Consider the following 23542-nt stretch of genomic DNA (forward strand, 5'->3'; position numbering starts at 1 on the left):
GGACTGGGAGAAATTCAGTCCAGCAGAGGAGGACAAAAGGCTTAATTAGGAAAGGGAAAATAGATTATGAAAGAAAACTGGCAGGGAACATAAAAACTGACTGCAAACGTTTTTATAGATATGTGAAGAGGAAAAGATTAGTTAAAACAAATGTAGGTCCCTTGCAGTCAGAAACAGGTGAATTGATCATGGGGAACAAGGACATGGCAGACCAATTGAATAACTACTTTGGTTCTGTCTTCACTAAGGAAGACATAAATAATCTGCCGGAAATAGCAAGGGACCGGGGGTTAAATGAGATGGAGGAACTGAGTGAAATTCAGGTTAGCCGGGAAGTGGTGTTAGGTAAATTGAATGGATTAAAGGCCGATAAATCCCCAGGGCCAGATAAGTTGCATCCCAGAGTACTTAAGGAAGTAGCCGCAGAAATAGTGGATGCATTAGTGATAATTTTTCAAAACTCTTTAGATTCTGGAGTAGTTCCTGAGGACTGGAGGGTAGCTAATGTAACCCCACTTTTTAAAACGGGAGGGAGAGAGAAAACGGGGAATTACAGACCAGTTAGTCTAACATCGGTGGTGGGGAAAATTCTAGAGTCAGTTATTAAAGATGGGATAGCAGCACATTTGGAAAGTGGTGAATTCATTGGACAAAGTCAGCATGGATTTATGAAAGGTAAATCATGTCTGACGAATCTTATAAAATATTTCGAGGATGTAACTAGTAGAGTGGATAAGGGAGAACCAGTGGATGTGTTATATCTGGACTTTCAGAAGGCTTTCGACAAGGTCCCACATAAGAGATTAGTATACAAACTTAAAGCACACGGTATTGGGGGTTCAGTATTGATGTGGATAGAGAACTGGCTGGTAGACAGGAAGCAAAGAGTAGGAGTAAACGGGTCCTTTTCAGAATGGCAGGCAGTGACTAGTGGGGTACCGCAAGGGACACCAGCTATTTACAATATATATGAATGATCTGGATGAGGGAATTGAATGCAACATCTCCAAGTTTGCGGATGACACGAAGCTGGGGGGCAGTGTTAGCTGTGAGGAGGATGCTAGGAGGCTGCAAGGTGACTTGGATAGGCTGGGTGAGTGGGCAAATGCATGGCAGATGCAGTATAATGTGGATAAATGTGAGGTTATCCACTTTGGTGGCAAAACAAGGAAAGTAGACTATTATCTGAATGGTGGCCGATTAGGAAAAGGGGAGATGCAATGAGACCTGGGTGTCATGGTACACCAGTCATTAAAAGTAGTAATGCAGGTGCAGCAGGCAGTGAAGAAAGCAAATGGTATGTTAGCATTCATAGCAAAAGGATTTGAGTATAAGAGCAGGGAGGTTCTACTGCAGTTGTGCAGGGTCTTAGTGAGACCACACCTGGAGTATTGCGTACAGTTTTGGTCTCCTAATCTGACGAAAGACATTCTTGCCATAGAGGGAGTACAGAGAAGGTTCACCAGACTGATTCCTGGGATGGCAGGACTTTCATATGAAGAAAGACTGGATAGACTCGGCTTGTACTCGCTAGAATTTAGAAGATTGAGGGGGGATTTTATAGAAACTTACAAAATTCTTAAGGGGTTGGACAGGCTAGATGCAGGAAGATTATTCCCGATGTTGGGGAAGTCCAGAACTAGGGGTCACAGTTTAAGGATAAGAGGTAAGTCTTTTAGGACCGAGATGAGAAAATCATTTTTTACAGAGAGTAGTGAATCTGTGGAAATCTCTGCCACAGAAGGTAGTTGAGGCCAGTTCATTGGCTATATTTAAGAGGGAGTTAGATGTGGCCCTTGTGGCTAAAGGGATCAGTGGGTATGGAGAGAAGGCAGGGATGGGATACTGAGTAGGATGATCAGCCATGATCATATCGAATGGCGGTGCAGGCTCGAAGGGCCGAATGGCCTACCCCTGCACCTATTTTCCATGTTTCTATGAAAGTAAGCATGCAGGTACAGCAGGCAGTGAAGAACGCTAATGACATGTTGGCTTTCATTGCGAGAGGATTTGAGTTTAGGAGCAAGGAGGTCCTACTGCAGTGGTACAGGGTCCTGGTGAGACCGCGCCTGGAGTATTGTGTACAATTTTGATCTCCTAATTTGAGAAAGGGCATTATTCCTATTGAGGGAGTGCAGCGTAGGTTCACCAGTTTATTCCCGGGATGGCAGCACTGACAAATGATGAAAGAATGTGTCGACTGGGCTTGTATTCGCTAGAATTTAGAACAATGAGAGGGAATCTTATAGAAACATATAAAATTCTTATAGGATTGGACAGGGTAGATGCAGGAAAATTGTTCCCGATGTTGGGGGAGTCCAGAACTAGGGGGGGGGGGGGGGGGGGGGGGGTCACAGTTTAAGAATAAGAGGTAGTCCATTTAGGACTGAGATGAGGAAAAACGTTTTCAACCAGAGAGTTGTGAATCTGTGGAATTCTCTGCCACAGAAGGCAGTGGAGGCCAATTCACTGGACGTTTTCAAGGGAGAGTTAGATTTAGTTCTTAGGGCTAAAGGAATTAAGGGATACGGGGAAAACGCCAAACGGGGTACTGATTTTGGATGATTAGCCATGATCATATTGAATGGCGATGCTCGCTCGAAGGGCTGAATGGCCTACTCCTACACCTATTTTCTATGTTTCTATACACCTCTATAAGACCACTCCTCATCCTCCTGTGCTCCAAGAAATAAAATCCTAGCCCAATCTCTCCCTATAGCTCAGGCCCTCAAGTCTTGATGTTATTCTCATGAAGCTTCTCTGCACTCTTTCCAGCTTAACTATGGCAAGATGACTAAAACTGAACATAATACTCCAAATGTGGCCTCACCAACATATTGTACAACTGTAACATATCATCCCAACTTCTATGTACAGAAAGGAACTGCAGATGCTGGTTTACACCAAAGATAGACACAAAATGATGGAGTAACCCAGTGGAACAGGCAGCATCTCTGGAGAGAAGGAATGGGTGATGTTTTGGGGCAAGACCCTTCTTCGAATGTCATCCAGAGATGCTGCCTGTCCAGCTGAGTTGCTCCAGCATTTTGTGTCCATCCCAACTTCTATACTCATTCTAAAGTCACTTTTATTTGCATGCTCTTGTCCCTGCAAATACATATTTCATCTTAAGTCATCTGTTACAAACTAATTTATCAGCTCTTCAATTTATCCCCTTCCAACGTTGAGATACGGAGCAGTCGAGAATAACATTATTTTTGTCCTGGTACAACCTGATTTTAAATTAAAAAATATTGTCACTGAGGTCTAAATTTCTAGTAAGGTATCCATTGCACATCGCTCCAGCTGAGGGAGGTGGTGCTGGAAATAAGTTGCATTAATACAAGCAATTTGTATTCACCAGTCTCACCTGTTGACTGGTCAACTGTACAGAAGCATTTATTTCTAAGTGGAGAATTCCATGTTCCTCTCTTGTTTCAAATATTGAAGTTTCTCTCATCCATACTTTCTCATGGCTCACCTCCATAAACCACCAAATAGGCTTGTGGATGATCTAAAATATTTGTTGCTACCAAATCACCATCTAGGTTTTTTAAATGTATTTCTCCAAAGCAGCAAAGCGCAACACTGACAGCTCTCTAGCAAGTGTCATCTCACTGGAGTTTCACACAATTCCCTGGTTACTTACTGTAAAGGTTTTGCTCCAGTATGGCGCATTTGGTGAACCGACAGGTGTTTCCGCTGTTTGAAAGTCTGTCCACATTCATCACAAATGTAATTTCTTTCCTCTGTAATGTTTAAAAACGGAAATTATTTTCAGGTAGAACTGAATACAACACAGAACATAATGCAGTAAAGGCAGTGGCCTTTGTGATGCAACCTACCTCCCAAGTGAAAACAAGAGCTGCCTTCGAATTTAAGAATTATTGGTACCATTATCCAACTGTATGTTGTATAATTATAGCAGAATATTTCCCCCCCCGCTGTATCTAGGTACATGTGTCAATAATAAACCAATACCAAGACTTTGTCCTTTTACTAGTATATGGATTGCCCTATCTTTCTAAATAGTTTTGTGGAGAGACAAGAAAAATAAGACAAATACATTGGGTGATTTACACCATAATCTACACACATGTATTGTACATTATTGAGGGTGTGGTAATGATGTCATGAAGGTATACAACATGGAAACAAGCTCTTCAGCCCAACTTGCCCATGTCAACCAAGATGCCGCTCTGAGTTGGTACAATTTGTCTCCGTTTGCCCCATGTCCATCTTAACTATTCCTACTCATGTACTTGTCCAAATGTTTTTTTAGACGTTGCAATTGTACCTTCATCTAACACTTCCCCCTGGCAGCCCATTCCTTATACACACCAGCCCCTGGGTGAAAAACATGCCTCTCAGGTCACCTTTAAAACTTTCCCCTCTCACCTTAAACCTATACCTCCCTATTGTTAGACTTCGCTACCATGGGAAAAAGACGTTGACCTGCCACGTTATCTGTGCCTCTCATGGTTTTATAAACGTCTAAGGTCATCCCTCGGCCTGCTTCATTCCTGAAAAAACAGACGTGTTTATCCATTATAACTCGAGCCCTCCAGTACCAGCAACACTCTTGTGATTCTTTTCTGCACCCTTCTCTCGCTTAATCCCATCTTCCTATAGAACGGTGACCCAAATTCCACACAATATTTCAAGTGTAGTCTCATCAACGTCTTACACAAATGTTGCATGATGTACCAACGCTTGTACTCATTATCCTGCCCGATGTTTTTAGTTTAGAGATACAGTGTGGAAACAAACCCTTCTGCCCACCGGGTCCGCACCGACCAGTGATCCTCGCACACTAAAGCCAACCTACACACATACACACACGCGGGAAAATTGACAATTATACCAAGCCAATTAACCTACAAATCGGTACGTCTTTGGAGTGCGGATGGTTTGACTGCCCCGACCGCGGGAGAACAAAGAGGAAAAAGATTGAACTTTATTGCCTTCCATCACAGTGAGGAATGTGGAATCCACTGTGATGGAGTTTATGTTGACTTTTATGTGGTTGTGTGTCTTGCTGCTTTTCACTTAGTATGGCTGTATGATAACTCAAATTTCACTGTACCTTAATTGGTACAGGTGTAGTGGGGACTCGCAGGAGTCCAGCCAAAAACTAGTCGACACGAGTTGTGTGCACTAGACGCGTTTCATCTCTCTAATACAGCTCCCTACTCCCCCGCTGCGGCTGAGCCACATGGGTTGCAACCAGGTGCCGCCACACATGTGACAATAAACTGACCTTGAAACCATGACACTGGAGCACCCGGAGAAAACCCATGCAGGTCACGGGGAGAAGGTTCAAACTCTGTACAGTCAGCACCCGTAGTCAGGATGGAACCCGGTTCTCTGGCGCTGCCATAGACTACCTTCTCCATCTTGTCTACCTCCGTCATTACTTTCAGAGATAGACACAAAATACTGGAGGAACCCAAGCAGCATCTCTGGGGAGTAGGAATGGGTGACATTTCGAGTCGAGACCCTTTTTTAGGCTCGTCTCGTCCCGAAACATCACCCATTCCTTCTCTCCTGAGATGCTGCCTGTCCCGCTGAGTTCCTCCAGCATTTTCTGTCTATCTTCGGATTAAACCAGCATCTACAGTTCCTTTCTAGCACTTTCAGAGAACTAATTACTTGACTATTTACTAACTATGTACCTACATCTCAATGGTCTATAACACTCACCAGGACCCTTCCATTCACTGTCAATATCCAACCCTGGCTTAACTTCACAAAACGCATCACCACGCACTTGTTTGACAAATCGCATCTGCCGCTTTTGCTTTAATGTTATACCTTAGGGCAGTTATTGAGAATCCTAGTTTTTTTAATGATGAAATCCTTTTAAAACCAAGTTAAATTACATACATCTCAGACATGTCTAGCCCCAAGTACCTGTTTCTGGAAAGCTTTCCACAGTGATAATGGAGGAGAAAGAGATAAGCCATGTGAAATTTTGACCCTACAAACTCCAAAAAAATGAATGAACCTGAGATTAACTACAGCGCATCAATATTTGACTGGTCAGCACCATGCTCAGGTGGCATTCTTCCCCATTTTCAGCCCACTAATATATGTTGCATCAAAGAAATTATGGATACTCTTGTCCAGTTCAGAAAACCCTCCCAGATTACAGAACAGACAATAAATAAACAAAGGTAGAAGACAAAATGTGACATAATTTAAATGCATATTTGATGTTAACATTGATAGAGCACTTACTTACCTGTATGGATCAGCTTTACATGGCGCTGCAGGTAGCGATCAATCAGAAACACCTTGTTACATCCTGGGTGGGGGCAAGGTCTTTCACGCACCTCTTCATGCTGCTCTTTTATGTGTTTCTAAAAAGTATTAATTTACTTGTTACAAACTGGACTCCTGATTAGAGCAAAACACAAAGGAACTCAGCGAGTCATGCAGCAAGGGCTGAAGTTCCTTGCTGTACTGTTCTATGTTCTGTCTGGAAAGGGAATAGATAGGCAATGTTTTGGGTCAGGACACTTCTTAGCTTAGAATTAGGGGGAGGAGAGCTGGAAAAGAGAGGTGGGGGCGTTACAAAATGTGGCAAGTGATAGGTCTCAATGTTCACACCATTAGGCTGTAAGCTACACAAGCGGAATATGAGGTGCTGTTCCTACAGTTTGCACGTGGTCTCACTCTGCCCATGAAAGTCGCACTGGACAGAAAACTCAGTATGGGAATGCAATCTATGGGGATACCATTGTAGTGAAGGCTAATAATTAGTAATTAGTAACAATGTTTAAAAGGCATTTGGACAGGTACATGGATAGGAAAGGTTTAGAAGGATATGGGCCAAACGTGGGAAAATGAGACTGGTGTAGGTGGGGTGCCTTGGTCGGCATGGACAACCAGGACCAAGGACCTGTTTCCATGCTGTGTGACTATAAATACACCATCAGAGCAACCAGCCCTATTCATGCACTTAATCACACACCCTCGTTAAAGTTGCTTACAAACAAAAGTCATGTTCGCTTTCACCTGGGAACAATGTGGCATGTACTACATGCAAGATAAAACCAATTTAATCAGAAGTTTAGTTTTGGCCAAAAAAAGACAATAAATGTAATAATAAAATGTTATACAGAAGGGTGTAGTAACATGTTAACACCATTTTTCTCAATTTTTGTTGTATTACAAAACAATGTGAACATGTACCCAAGAGGTATTCCAGTAATGAAGCTGTTTTTCAAAATTATTGTAATGTTTTTGTGCCTGCAAAGACAATGTAATAAATAATTGATGTAAAATATCCAAATATATGCCATTAGGGAGCATTTTTAATTGAATGCAGTGCTCTATTCTGACATTCTTCATTTATTTACCCCGGGAGAAATGTCTAATTCTGTATGGTTGCGTAACTAAATTAGAAATACCAGAAAAGTTTGTGTTTCCATCTTTCAAATAAAAACATGAAATAAATTATTTATGCACACTGCTGACATGTGCTACAGGAAAGCTTTCCTTCACCCCTCTTAGCCAAAATCGGAACTGTGACAGACTACATGATAAAACAAAGAATCCCAGAACAGTAACATCCAATAGATTAGAAGGGTCTCGACCCGAATCGTCACCCATTCCTTCTCTGCAGAGATGCTGCCTGCCTGAGTTAGTCCAGCATTTTGTGTCAATCTTAGGTTAGACTGCCCAATCCACTTTGTCACTCAAGTCCAATGGATATTCGTTAAGAATTTAGAAATACGGCACAATCCCTTTTCACAGGGTTTTGCCTTGGACAGCGCAATAGCGCAGCTGGTAGAGCTATTGCCTCCCAGCTCCAGCAGCCCGATCCTGACCTCTGGTACTGTCTGTGCGTAATACGTATGCACTCCCTGAAAATGCTTCTGTTTCTTCCCACATCCCAAAAATGTGGGTTGATCGGTTAATTGGCTACTGTAAATTACTCCTAGTATGTTGACGAGTGATATAATCAGAGAGGGAATTGGGAGGAATATAGGGAGAATAAAGTGGGTGGTTGATGGTCAGCATGGACTTGGTATGCTGAGACTCCTGTTTCCATGCTGTATCTCTACACGACTCTGTGGCTCAACTGATAGAAGTATAATGTACACCTTAAATTCAACTCTGTCTTTTCATAATGTAATCAATAGTGACATGTACTTAACTGCAAACAGTACATAAAACACGTTACCACAAAGCACTAGCAATGGTTTCTAACTGATGAAGTAATGCCTTCCATTACCAAGCATTTACTCAGAAGTAGCTAAATTAACGTACCGGCAAAGGAATTGTGAACAAAAATAGTTTCTGCATACATTTAAACTTGTTTTAGAAACATTAAACTGAAGGGTGATCCCAGCCAATGTTATTTCAAACAGATTTATTAAGTATCATTCATGAAAATTGATGGAGAGTATTAAATCAGTAGAAGTATTCACATCAATTCAACAATGGTCATTAGATAATGTTTCACATGCTTTCTTTAAACCCATTGGGCCCCAGCTCCTCATGCTCCCATGAAACTCCATGGGGCCCTTGTAACTCACTGGGGTCCCTGTTTCCCACATTCATTTTAAACTCACCAAGATCCCATTTGTCCTGCCCTTAAATTTACTGGGGCCCTAGTTTGTGTGCTTTAAACATATTGGAGCACTGTTTCCTGTTCTACCGCAGTGCCCACAGTTCATTGAAACTTAACAGGTTCACTGTACAATTGTGTAACATCTAAAGTGAATGAAAACATTCCACAATTCTAAAAGCTTTGCCAGTTAGTCACCACTATGGTTGAAGTTTTACTGTAAAAATAAAAAAACACCTCAAGCATTGTTTTGATGAATGGCTTGTACGTTTCCGTTTGACAAAAGATGCAGTTTGATTTTGATTTACTGAATCCTCATATGGAGCAGACTAATTAGTTTCAGATGTTTCTCACCATCCATTGCAGCTAGTAGCTATCACCAAAATCAGAGATACCACGCACAATGCAGGATTGTGGTATTCGTATTTTGTATCTCTACAGATTTACTGTAGTCTACTACACAACTTTTTCCTTAAGAATTTAACCACTAAATGCAGGACAGGTAATATAGTGTGACTTAGGAATTACATTAGTAGCATTCTAAAGCTCCAATAGTCTAACAACAGATATAGAAGGTCTAAAATCTAATCTATTATTTACAGTCGCTCCAAAAATGATCCGAATCTCATTACTATGGCAAGTATAGAATTTCCCCATTGAGTTAGTGTTTAAAAGTAAATGCCAGATTAAGTCTTACATTTGAGGATCAGTCAGGATTACAAATTCAAGTCCTGGCATTGGTCTTAAATTGCAACCATTTGATTGAAATTCATGTGATTATACATGACAACCTCATTGAAACGTACCGAATAGTGAAAGGCTTGGATAGTGTGGACGTGGAGAGGATGGTTCCACTAGCGGGAGAGTCTAGGACTAGAGGTCATAGCCTCTGAATTAAAGGATGTTCCTTTAGGAGGGAGATGAGAAGGAATTTATTTAGTCAGAGAGTGGTGAATCTGTGGAATTCTTCACTACAGAAGACTGTGGAGGCCAAGTCAATGGATATTTTTAAAGCGGAGATAGATAGATTCTTGATTAGTACGGGTGTCAGGGGTTATGGGGAGAAGGCAGGAGAATGGGGTTAGGATGGAGATATCGATTGAATGGCGGAGTAGATTCAATGAGCCGAATGCCTAATTCTGCTACTATTACTTATGACCTTATGACTTATGACCAAGGAGGCCAAGCTGACAAGCAAAAGACTTAATTTTTAAAATTTCCATTTAGTCTTAAGTATAACTTTACCTTAAGTCCGTCAACTCCTCTGTAAACAGCACAGCAACCCTTATACTGACATCGATACATGGTGGGGAAATCTTCCCTGAAAAATACCAAGACGTTCCATGTAATCACATAACTTGTGGCATCAACAACTGTTTTGATTATTATCTATATTTCTTGTAATATGATACTGACACTGGTTAACAATGACAGTGACTGTGCACGTTGTCCAAAATGTTGACTTCAAATTACATAATTAATAAGGATATTTATTGGTATGAACTTAGAAACATAGAAAATAGGTGCAAGAGTAGGCCATTCAGCCCTTCGAGCCAAAACCACCATTCAATATGATCATGGCTGATTATCCAAAATCCGTTCAGGCTTTTTCCCCCATATCCCTTGATTCCTTTAGCCCTAAGAGCTAAATCTAACTCTCTCTTGAAAACATCCAGTGAATTGGCCCCCACTGCCTTCTGTAGCAGAGAATTCCACAGATTCACAACTCTCTGGGTGAAGATGTTTTTCCTCATCTCAGTCCTAAATGGCCTACCCCTTATTCTTAAACTGTGACCCCTGGTTCTGGACTCCCCCAACATCGGGAACATTTTTCCTGCATCTACCCTGTCCAATCCTCTAAGAATTTTAAATGTTTCTATAATACAAGCTCAGTCGACCCATTCTTTCATCATACGTCAGTATCATACGTCAGTATTGCTATCCCGGGAATTAATCTAGTGAACCTACGCTGCACTCCCTCAATAGCAATAATGTCCTTCCTCAAATTAAGAGACCAAAATTGCACACAATACTCCAGATGCGGTCTCACCAGGGCCCTGTACAACTTACTTAGAAAACAAGCTAGATTTGCACCCATGCAGAACTCATGGACTTCAACTTCACCACCAATTTACATCCTGCCCTCAAATATACTTGGACCATCTCCGACACCTCCCTCCTCTTTCTTGATCTCAGTCTCCATTACAGGAATAGACTATCGACTGACGTTTATTACAAACCCACTGACTCCCATAACTATATGAATTACACTTCTTTCCACCCTGCTTCCTGCAAAGATTCTTTCCCCTGCTCCCAATTTCTCCGTCTACGGTGCATCTGCGCCAAAGATGAGATGTCCTCATTCTTTAGGGAATTCTTAATCATAGTCGAGGCCCTCACTCGTATCTCCTCAGTACCCTGCAGCTCCGCCCTTGCTCCCCCTCCACCTAGTCGTAACAGAGACAGAGCCCCACTAATCTTTACCTTTCACCCCATCAGCCGTCGCATACAACACATAATCCTCCGAAGTTTTCGCCACCTCCAACAGGATCCCAACACTAGTCACATCTTTCCATCTCCACTCCTTTCCGCCTTCCGCAGAGATGGTTCCCTCCGCAGCTTCCTGGTTAACTCATCCCTTCCCACCTAAACCACCCCCTCCCCAGGTACCTTCCCCTGCAACCGCAGAATATGCAACACCTGTCGCTATACCACCTCCCTCGACTCTCAGGGACCCCAACAGTCCTTTCAGGTTAGGCAGAGGTTCATTTGCACCTCCTCCAACCTCATCTACTGTATCCGTTGTTCAAGATGTGGACTCTTATACATTGGCGAGACCAGAATGGAAATTGGGGGTGAAGTTGAAGTCCATGAGTTCTGCATGGGTGTAAATCTAGCTTGTTTTCTAAGTAAGTTGTACAGGACCCTGGTGAGACCGCACCTGGAGTATTGTGTGCAATTTTGGTCTCTTAATTTGAGGAGACAGGGCGATTGCTGCACTGAATACCTTCGCTCAGTCCGCCTGAATCTACCTGATCTCCTGGTTGCTAAACACTTTAATTCTCCTTCCCATTCCCACACAGACCTTTCAGTTCTAGGTCTCCTCCATTGTCAGAGTGAGGCTAAATGCAAATTGGAGGAACGGCATCTCATATTTTGCATGGGCAGCTTTCAGCTTAGTGGTATGAATTTTGGTCTCTCTAACTTCAAGTAACCCTTGAATTCCCTCTCTCTCTCTCCCTCTTCCTCCCCCACCCAAGTCACACCAGCTTCTCGTTGTCGACCCGAAACGTCACCCATTCCATCTCTCCAGAGATGCTGCCTGACCGGCTGAATTACTCCAGCTTTTTGTGTCTATCTGAGATTTCAATTTAGTTGTTAACAGGACCAACCAATATTCATTACATAGAAATAAATATCCAATACACATATTTGAAGTTTCTTTAGATGTGCATTATTTTCTTCCTTAATACAAGATGCCCATGGGATGAATTTTCCCCAAGGAAAAAGGGGACAGTCCGCCTAGGCCAGGGGTGGGGAACCTGCGGCCTTCTGGACCATTAAGTGCGGCCGTTTGAATGAATCCAAATTTTGTAGAACAAATCCTTTTATTTTTATTAATATGTTTTTGTTTCTCTTTTATTATTTTTATTTTAATCTTAAAATGAACCTATTTAAAATACCAAAGAGTAAAAGAAGATTCAACAAAATAATACTCCCCGACTGACGGCCACAATTAAAACATTAGTAAGTCATGAGGGCTATTTTAACAAAATAATGTACATCTAATTGAAATTTCTTGGATGCGGCCTTATTAGATTACAGCTAACTTAATGCGGCATTCCGACGTGAAAAGGTTCCCCACCCCTGGCCTAGGCCTACATGATCTCCCGGGTTGCTAAACACTTTAACTCCCCCTCCCATTCTCATACTGACCTTTCTGTCCTGGGCCTCCTCCATTGTCAGAGTGAGGCCTGATGCAAATTGGAGAAACAGCACCTCATATTTCGCTTGGGCAGCTTACAACCCAGCAGTTTGAATATTGCTTTCTATAAGTTCAAGTTCAAGTTCAAGTGAGTTTATTGTCATGTGTCCCTGTATAGGACAATGAAATTCTTGCTTTGCTTAAGCACACAGAAAATAGTAGGCATTTACTACAAAACAGATAAATGTGTCCATATACCATGATATAAATATATACACACATGAATAAATAAACTGATAGTGCAAATAACAGAAAGTGGTTGGTAATAATCAGAGTTTTGTCCGAGCCAGGTTTAATAGCCTGATGGCTGAGGGGAAGTAACTATTCCTGAACCTGGTTGTTGCAGTCTTCAGGCTCCTGTACCTTCTACCTGAAGGTAGCAGGGAGATGAGTGTGTGGCCAGGATGGTGTGGGTCTTTGATGATACTGCCAGCCTTTTTGAGGCAGCGACTGCGATAAATCCCCTCAATGGAAGGAAGGTCAGAGCCGATGATGGACTGGGCAGTGTTTACTACTTTTTGTAGTCTTTTCCTCTCCAGGGCGCTCAAATTGCCGAACCAAGCCACGATGCAACCGGTCCGCATGCTCTCGACTGTAACATCAAGTAACACTTGCTTTCCCGCTCTCGACTGTAACATCAAGTAACACTTGCTTTCCCTCTCTCTCCCTCCCCCACCCCAGTTCTCCGACAAGTTTCGCTGTCTTCATGATTAATTTTACTGTTTGTATGCCTCGTTGTCACCTTCCCCTCAGCCCACAATGAACCATTCTACATTCCCTTGAACAGCATCTGCTTTGATCTGTCGTTTTCACACTTTACCCTTCCATATCTCTAGTTTCTCCTTCCCCAGACTTTCAGTCTGTAGAAGAGTCTTGACCCGAAACGTCACCCCATTCCTTCTCTCCAGAGATGCTGCCTGTCCTGCTGAGTTACTCCAGAAATAAATATTCATGAGCTCATCAAACCCACTCTGTTCATTAACTTAGCCCTGGCTGGTTAAAGGAGTTTCCCAATGGTTATGCAGGAAACATAATTTTGGTGTCCAAAATCTAGAACAGTACTGGGTGCCAACATCAACAAGTGACACATTAACAGAATATTTAACATTCATACCTTTCCAAGTTTGACTTTGGTTTCCGGCCACGTTTTTGTCCAGATTGTTTCTTCACATCCTTAATATTGCACTTCTTAACTGGTAACTTACTCCTAGAAGAGAAATAAGTCTTCATCATCTATTATGCAGCTTTTCACTAACTATTCCAATCTGAATTACTCTATTTCTGAATGAAAATTTAAAAACATTTCAAAAATTGGCAAAACATTTTGTCTTCTATGTAATTTCACAGTTACATAAACTAAATTGATTTTTGCATGTTTTTAAAAAGTCTTCAAAAGTAAATTGAAATAATATCAAAATCTCACAGGTGTAAAAGAAAGACAGTAGTGTGCTTTCTTCAGCAAATGAGAAATAACATTTAACTTCTGTTGATATGTGCCAACTATGATGTTACAGCTACAGAATTAGAAGAAAGCAAGGCTTTGCTTTTCACAAATGTAAGGACAATAATTTCAAATGTATTTATGTGTGTCAAATATTAATGGAAAATTTACTACAGGAGGGAATATTCTGAGAAGTCGAAACCCCATCTGCCATCATTTTCCATATTCAATTTCTTTGATAGAATGATCAGACTACACACCATTTCCAGTCTGGAGAAGGGTCTCGACCCGAAACATCACCCATTCCTTCTCTCCAGAGATGCTGCCGGTCCCGCTGAGTTACTCCATCTTTTTGTGTCTATCTCCAGCCATACTTTGTCAGCTTCTATAGTAAATGCCAAATTGTGTTGAAGTATAAGATCATGCCATAAGTGATGGCAGAATTAAGCCATTCGGCCTATCAAGTCTACTCCGCCACTCAATCATGGCTGATCTATCTCTCCATCCTAACCCCATTCTCCTACCTTCTTCCCATAACCTCTGACACCCGTATTAATCAAGAATATAAAATCTATCAAATTTTAAACTTTTATGATATCAAGACATTAAATCTATAAGCTCCAACATAGTGACAATGTTTTAAGTATCATTTTAATAAATAATCTAATTACCATTGTGCAACTTATTGGAAAATTAGTAACTTAGGGATTATTAATATTGTATTTTCATCAATAATGCACCATTGAAATAATAATTATTTAAAAGCAAAATGTTAATGTGTTTCTGCATCGCTGCAGCTAGCCCTTTTATTCTAGGCAATATTTGAAATTATGGTAATATAACTGATCAAATATTGCATTATTTATTTTTAAAAAGCCTTCAAATCATTACAAAAGGGAACAAAAACTGGAGTGCAGAATAGTCAAGATGTAATAAAAAATGACTCTGAAGGTAAATCAGATAAAATAGATGATTAAGATCAAAACCAGGTGCAACATCAGGTGATTCTAATATGTAGCATTTTAGCCCAAATTACCAGGAAAATATCTCAGCTAGATAAAAATGCTGGAGAAACTCAGCGGGTGAGGCAGCATCTAGGGAGCGAAGGAACAGGCGACGTTTCAGGTCGAGACCCTTCTTCAGACAGAAATATCTCAACTACTTTGTTGAAACCCAAGCTATTACTTATAAAATGTAAAAGCTTGAACCTATGTTGATTCACAAATACTCACTTCTTTTTCCAATATGGTTGAAAAGACTCATCTGAAGAGCCATTCTTAACTTTTATTTCTCTGTCATCTTCACTTGATAAATACCTTAAATAGAACGTAAAGATTTTATGTTCTGTTCAAAATTCAAATTAAAGATAACAATTTACTGTCCCATTTTTCCTTAAATAATTAGTGAATAGCCATAACACTACATACTGTTGCATCTTGTTATTGAATTGAGTTAGTAAAATAGTTTCAAAAGGCTACAAGCGTTATAACTAGCGTTCTACAAGCGTTTGTGGGCCGGCATGGTGACACAGTGGTAGAGCTACTTCCTTATAGCGCCAGGGACCCGGGTTCGAACCAGACTGCAGGTACTTGTCTGTATGGAGTTTGTACATCCCCCCATGTGCATGGGTTTTCTCTGATATCTTTGGTTTCCTCCCACACCACAAAGGCGTACAGGTTTGTCGGTTAGTCGGCTTGGTATAAAAGTAAAATTGTCCCTAGTGTGTATAGGATAGTGTTAATGTGCGACGATCACTGGAGAGTGTGGACTCGGTGGGCCGAAGGGCCTGTTTCCGCGCTGTGTCTCGAAACTAAACTAACTAGAACGGTGGGATTTTAAACATTACTCAATTGGGTATATTACAGTGCAGGGAAGATCTAGTTAAGATAATTGGATACGAGGGGAAAAACTGTCTAGAATAAACAATGTAGAAAAGGGAAAGGTGAGAGACAAATACGTTTAAAAGTGCAACAGTTTGAAGCTTTAAATCACAGTACACAATAAATCAAACAATGTGAAGAATGAAGACCCAATGAATGAAATAAAGGGTTTACAATTAGTTAAACTGTTTCTAGAAATCACAGCAATTGTGCAAAAGTACAAAATGTACCTATCATTCTGGTAATCTTGGTGCATCAAGCAACCATGTTGTTGGAAATAGTGCCAACTACCACAAAGTATCGCTAATTTTGCGATCCTGCTTGAAATATTTTAATTAAGTATTGATCAATTATGGATATCAATATAAACCACTAACTGTAATGAACCCCCTACCTTTCAGAAAGATCACTGGACTCCAATCCATCCACAACATCATTTCTTACAGAACAAGATGCTTCATTGCAGTTCACTGGTTCTAAAGCAACAATGATGACAAGAAATGTACACCGTTACAGAAAGGTTAGTACATGAGAGAATCAATGCAGCATAAACGTATTTTCCCACAATTAATTTTACAATCCATCACGTCTTAATCCAGGTATTATCAAATTGTTGGGTGGAAGATTGCAACCTTCACATGGTCCGCCCTGTTTCGACGAATGCAATCAACCCAGCATGCACAATCAAATAGAACAAGCTGTCCTACAACTTTAGGCTGTGCACACCATAGGCAAGAAGAAGAAGATCAAATTGCTCACCTTTAATTAGAATCAATTAAACATAATCATTTGTTATCTAATCCAAGGTTATATATATGCCATGTTGACGCCACAAGTCCTATTCATTACTGATACAAACAACCGTATTTAGTGTAATTCCTACGCCTGTGTTGACCACCGGGTGGCACTGCTACGGCTGCCTCGCCAGCAGTCTGTCTCGCCCTTTTCTTCCTTTGTTGTTTTTTCAGTACGTGTTATATGTATGTTTTAGTCTTCTTTAGCTTTGTTTTATGTGGGGGGGGGTTGGGGGAAACTTTTTTTAATCCCTTACCTCGACGGAGATGCAATTTTTTTCCGTATCGTATCTCCGTCTGCACTGCGGCCTAACATCGAGGAGTTGACAGCCTTTGCTGGAGACCGACTTTGGGAGCTCCAACCGCGGGAGCCTGCGGACTTAAACGGCGTGGAGCTAGCAGTTCTTGTCGGGGATCGACCTTGGAGCTCCAACCACGGGAGCCCGCGGACTTGGTTAGGGACCAACATCTGAAGCTCCAGACTGCAGGAGTTTCGAATGCCCCGATCTTGGGAGCTTCGATCACCTCAACGTGGGGGCTTCGATCGCCGGCTGCGGGAGCTTCGATCGCCCCGACTGCGGATGGTTTGACTGCCCCGACCACGGGAGAATAGAGGAAAGAATATTAGACATTTTTGCCTTCCATCACAGTGAGCAATGTGGGGAACCCGCTGTGGTGGATGTTTATGTTAACTTTTATGTAGTCGTGTGTCTTGTTGCTTTTTTTAGTATCGCTGTATGGTAAATCGAGTTTTATTGTACCTTAATTGGTACACGTGGCAATAAAGTACCTTAACCTTTGATTAACGCAGGAATTGTAATACAGCAATTCTTATCGGAGCTAACCTTATGAAATTAAACTCCAAAATAAAGATGTATTCCGTCCAGTATTTTGTCAAAAAATTTGATGATATGCAAAGTTATTCTCGAATCAATTTATTTTAACAAATGTGGTAGTTTGAGTCATTTCAGAACATTAATCAATTGAAGTATCTGGAGCTCTACATCTCTAAAACAAATCTCATTCTTGCAATGGTGTAGGGGGTGCCGTTCTGTGTAGTACGGCTGCCCAGCCTGCAGCTGTCCGTTTTTCATCTTTTTTTAATTTTTAGTTAGTTGAGTGTTTTGTTTTTAGGAGTTCTAGTCTTTTTTATGTGGGGGGTGGGGGGGGGGGGGGGGGGGGGGGGGGGGGGAGGGGGAAATTACTTTCTAGGGGCCCTACCTGGTCGGTGAGGCGACTTTTCTCCGGGCTGCACCTTCGACCGTACTCGCGGCCGACCAGCAGGCCTGGAGCGGCGTTTCCTGAGTGGACCGCCCAGAACCTCGGCTTCGACGGCGGCACAGTACTGGAGCGCTATCGCGAATCGGGCGATGCCTTGCCCGGGTCGCCACGCTGGAGCTCCGGTGAGCTGAAGACCGCCGATGAAACATCGCGGAGCCGCGGATCTGTGGAGCGGCCAGCCGCGGATGGCGGCGCTGAACTTAACATCGGGAGCCTGGGATCTCTCGCCGAGATCACCAGTTGTGGAGCTCCATCCAGCGCGGCCTTGTTGGCTTCGGAAGCCGCGGTCTCAAGTACGGAAGCGGCTGTTCCAGGTGTCCCAAGCTGCTGTGAGGATTCTCCCAACGCCGGAGCTACATTACCCGGCGAGAACGGCCTGGAACATCAGGCCTCCGTAAAGGCGACTGCGGAGGCCTCAATAGGCCCGACTATGGGTGAACTGGGGATGGGGACTGGAAATTGTGCCTTCCCCAACAGTGGGAACCATTGTGGGGGGATGTTTTTATGTTTATTGTTAAATTTCTTTAATGTTGTGTCTAATCTTTATCTGTGTGCTGCATGGCAAGACAAATTTCACTACACCATTTGGTGTATGTGACAATAAATGTCCTTTGTCCTTTGTCCATTCATCCAAGCTTAGCAATAATATTTTTAAACATTCAATAATTTGCACATTTTTCACCCAAACAGAAGCTTCCAACTATAATCAACACATTATAATCAACACAGTATATCAGCCCCAGACTTCAGGATTAATCTTCACTTTAGCTCACCCATTCATTAACTTCATATAAATTAAACCACGCTATTATTTAAAAAAAATTACACAAGGTGCATTTTAACAGGATCTTAAACTGTCATTACCTGTGCCGTTCAATACAACTATCATCCAATATCGAATCTCTTATCTCCACGCAAATTTCCTTAAAAATATAATTAATCTAGCGAAACATCTACTTTATAAATGAAAAACACAGAACAGCAGATGCTGGAAAATCTGAAATAAGTACAAAAAAGCTGGAAGCATTCAGCACATTAGGCGGCATCTGTGGAAAGCAGAATTAACATTTCAGATTGAAGAATTGTGGGGAAAACATGTTGGTTTTAAGTTTAGAAATAACTCAAAACAGTTTATTCTTAGGGCACTTTCCTATGCCACCAACATCTCTCACTACCCAGGTACCCAAAAGTCCTTTCAGGGAATCAGCAATTTATTTGCACATATACCAATTGAGTGCATTGTATATAATGCTCACGATGTGGTCTCCTTTACATTGGACAAACCAACAGCAGATTGGGGGACACCTTGCGGGTATCTCTGTCACATCCTTGTGCTTCCAGTTGCCTGTTACCTTGTATTCTTCGGGACTAAATATTGAATTTATAACCTGCTTTCTCTGGCCAGTTCTGCTGTAGGTTATCCATTTGTAATATTGACTCTGTTCTTGGTCGATGAGAGCGTGAAGGACCACCGTGAGGAGGGAGGGAAAGAACAAAACTATTTTCTATGTTTCTATGGCCTGGCCGTGAGGAGAAGTTTCTATGGGTCTGCCGTGAGGAGAAGAACAATGGACAATAAGGGGCGGGGGGGACAAAGGACAATGGGGATTTGGCAGTGGGGGAACTGTTGGGGGGGGGAAGCCAGCATGCTTTGTAACTTTGTCAGCGCCGTAGGTGGCTGCTATTTGTATACATTGTTTGCAAATAATTTCACTGTGCCTAGTCACATGTGACAAAGTATTCCTATTCCTATTACACAGCCATTCCCATTATTCAGCTGTTTTGACATTGGGATTGAATTCTGATCTATTAGACTGGGAACAAATGAGTTCCGAAGCATGGTATTCTGAACTGAATCTCCACCACTCTGAAAATGAAAGTGATATTTTAACGATAGGAAGAAATCTGAATATTCAACACTCCAGGTTATGTTCCCTGCTACTTGGCAAGCATAATACCCGAATTGAAAAACAGCACTTTCAATGTTATGGCAGACCCACTGTGTTCAGTGCCATCTGGATACGTGGCTCTGGAGCAGAGCTGAAATTCACAATCCTCTGCCTCACAGCAACCATGGAGCAAAGGCAGATAAAATCAATTATGCATTTGGATTGCTTGAGAGGACATGCAGCTCACGTTGTTCCAACCACATATTTAATGTAAATTATTGATGGGATTTTGAGTTATGCTAAACAATTCTTGAGTAGAATACATTATGGGCATTTGAAAATGTTGGCTTATAGTTTACAAGTTGAATTGATTAACTGATAAGTTTGAGGTGATGTACTTTGGATGACGAATAGGGGTGGGATATACTCAATGAATGGCAGTACCCATAGGAATTTTGAAGAACAAATGGACCTCAGTGTCACATCTAATGGTGCCTTCATGAGTTGTGGTGCGGAATACATCAGCAGTGACTTTACAGTACAACTCAATAATATATACTAGTTGGGCCATAGATGGAGCACTGTGCACAGTTCTGGTCACATTACAGAAAATATGCCATTGCACTGGGGCGGTATCAGAGGAGATTAGGACGTTGCCTAGATTGGAGCATTGATGAGGAAAGACTTGATAGGTCAGGTTTGTTTTCCTTGGAGCAGAGGATGCTGAGGGGGTTACCGTTGGTGGCAAATAAAATGGTTCTAGATTGGGTAGATAGTTAGAAATGTTTCCCCATAGCAGAGGTATCTTAAAGTAAATGCCATAGAATTAGCCAATTGGCAAGGTCTCTTTCTATGCTGTATGTGCCAATAACTCTATTTCATTAACATATTTCATTGACCTCTCATTAACATATTTCATTGACCTCTCCCGACGTCCCTGCCAACATTTATCACGCAATAAGCATTATATTAGACCATCTATATATTTTTTTTTTAATGGTATAATTTGGACCTTACACAAACTATGCCAAATTTTAGTTCAGATATAAAAACAGCTAGATTAACCAATAAGTAGAGAAATATCACACAACAGTAATAATCAGAAAATATACAATGCAGTCCAGTCTCGTGTAAGCTATCTTCCCACGATGATAGAACTGATTGAAATAAAAGAGCAGTCTCATGGATTTTATGATTTATCACAAGTAGCTTTAATATTTCCAGAACGTTCCCATGTTCAGTCAGTTAATACTTTTTTTTTAAATCAAGATATATATAAAACATACAATCCCATAATTTAGTAATAAAATAAATGTCTTACTTTTCACATTTAATGGTTGAGTTGCATCTTGTACCTGAACTTTTTCCCAAGAGCACTCTGTATATTCAGGATCTGAGCGCAAGAACATATCCTTCTTCAATAGAGATTCTGGGTTGTCCACATCCACTGACCGCGAAGTGGCTCCACTGTATATACAAGGCTGAAAGTCTGCTAACACTGGGACAGGTTGATGCTTTACAACATTGTCACCCTCACCATTTTCAGTCACTGTTCCATTCCGAGGTGAAAGTGTTATTGAACCATCCAGAACTTCCTCCATTGAGTCCTTATTTCTACTGGATGGGCACTGTCCCTCATTCAAAACAACGCTGCGACTTGAATGCATGTCCAGGATGTAACTGTGGCCCTCTGGACACCCCCACACAGCACCGACTACTCCTCGATACTCTGCTGTTAAAACACTCTGTACATGTGGCTGAGAACCACAGCTACTACCATGATGGTGAGCCCAGGTGACCAAAATCTGTAGACCCTGTGGGCTTGCAACTAGGACACCGTCGTTTAGCATCTGCTTAAAGTCACCTACAAATAATCAAAAAGATTTAGTAAATCTAGAGAGATTTTTTCAGACTGCCTCAATATACACAGCAATTAAAAAGAAAAAACAAAGAAATTATGAAAGACCTCATGGGAAAAAAATGGAGACAGGCATTCTCAACATTCATTCCCTCCATGTTTGTTGTACAAAGTTTACAATGTGAACTGTTTGTTAAATGCACTGTGATTATTCATCTAGGCTACGCAATAGCAGCTCCTGAGCCCATGCTTTTCACCATCATTGAGGAGGTGTATGAGGGCATCATCCACTGCACTTTCCCTTGTAATTTGTACACCATACTGATTTAGAAATATGCCAACAGTCCATGAAAGAAGCTGGATGTACGAAGTAATTCTGGAACTCCTTTCCCTATAGCACTGTGGGTGTACTTTCACCAGAAGGACCATATTAGATCCCATGGTAGATAAAAATGCTGGAGAAGCGCAGCAGGTGAGGCAGCATCTGTGGAGCGAAGGAATAGGTGATGTTTAGGGTCGAGACCCTTCTTTAGAGATCTTAAATATTTGATCCCATATTTAGTTTAGAGGCACAGATACAGCGCGAAGACAGGCTCTTCAGCCCACCGAGTCTGCAACGACCATTAACACTATCCTACACACGAGGGACAGATTACATTTATACCAAGCCAATTAACCTACAAACTGTAGATCTTTGGAGTATGGGAGTAAACCAATGATCTCGGAGAAAACGCATGCAGGTCACGGGGAGAACGTACAAACTCCGTACTGACAGCACCCCTAGTCGGGATCGAACCCGGGTCTCTGGCGCTGTAAGTGCTGTAAGGCAGCAACTCTAGTTATGCCTCCGTGCCATTTAATAATTTTTTTAAATCCTAAAGCCAAGGGCCAATAAAAACATGACCAAAAGAAAGAGTGCAGGAAATCCTGCAGTTAACCAATAAACATGACACGTGTCTCCAAATCCATGGGCAGGATAGGTGAACCAAAGTCACCGACCTTTCCCATGCCAGCATCAAGACTGATCACACTCAACCCTTTGAACTAGTCACATTGTCCATATGCCTGACACTAGGCTCCCAAACCAAGCAAAATGCACCAAGCTCTATCATAGACTCATACAGCACGGAAACTGGCACCTCGGCCCTACTTGGCCTTGTCGACCAAGATGTCCCATCTAAGCTTGGTCGCGTTTGGCCCATATCCCGCTAAACCTTTCCTATCCATGTACCTGTCCAAAATATGAAGATTTCCAGGACAGAGAAAATGGTTCAGAACTATCTCAAAGTCCCCTTAAAAAGATAAAACTTTCTTGGATTCACAGGAATCGATGGCCTGTGATTATTTAAAATGGAGAATGAGCATTCAGAAAGCACCCAGGTACCTCAACTCTCGATTACAGGAACATGTGGAGGTCAGGTGCAAACAGCAGGAAGGAGAATATAACAGCATGAACAAACCCATCCACAGTATCACATACCACCAGCCTCACACGAGGCAGAATCCAGCACTGGACTCATCAATCACCTTGAAACTATAGTGGAAACAAGTTATGCTTAGCTCTGAGGGTGTCCTTAAACATATATTGATTCTGAGCCCATCCAACCCTTGAATTTAAAATTCTCATATTGATATTCAAATTCCTCCAATGGCATTACCTTTTCCTATGCTTATATTCTTCAGAAGATTTTATGTTCCTTCAAATCAGCCCTTTTAAGCACAATTACTTAAATCCTTCTTAGGCATCCACAACTGCCTTGAGCAACCAGCTTTGGCATTGCATCCGATGCCTCTTTGTGTGTCTCCTCCGTAAAGGTTACCTGTAAGAAAGCATCT

At 41.7% G+C, this 23542-nt stretch overlaps 1 protein-coding gene across 2 annotated transcripts in view; it reads right to left on the bottom strand.

Moving 5' to 3' along the window:
- The window catches only part of znf276 (zinc finger protein 276), a 48682-nt gene that overhangs the window by 8320 nt on the left and 16820 nt on the right, over positions 1–23542 (bottom strand). The window contains exons 4-10 of one of the 2 annotated variants that reach the window (XM_033035661.1): positions 21170–21712; positions 16279–16360; positions 15237–15320; positions 13678–13770; positions 9824–9899; positions 6245–6362; positions 3650–3749 (exon numbers count right to left, since the gene is read on the bottom strand). In XM_033035661.1, the coding sequence (XP_032891552.1) occupies positions 3650–3749; positions 6245–6362; positions 9824–9899; positions 13678–13770; positions 15237–15320; positions 16279–16360; positions 21170–21712 (1096 nt within the window). The remainder of the gene's footprint in view (positions 1–3649; positions 3750–6244; positions 6363–9823; positions 9900–13677; positions 13771–15236; positions 15321–16278; positions 16361–21169; positions 21713–23542) is intronic. The other variant, XM_033035662.1, reaches the window with a different exon arrangement.

The sequence above is a fragment of the Amblyraja radiata genome, chromosome 17 (assembly GCF_010909765.2).
Source record: "Amblyraja radiata isolate CabotCenter1 chromosome 17, sAmbRad1.1.pri, whole genome shotgun sequence".
Classification (NCBI taxonomy): Eukaryota; Metazoa; Chordata; class Chondrichthyes; order Rajiformes; family Rajidae; genus Amblyraja; species Amblyraja radiata.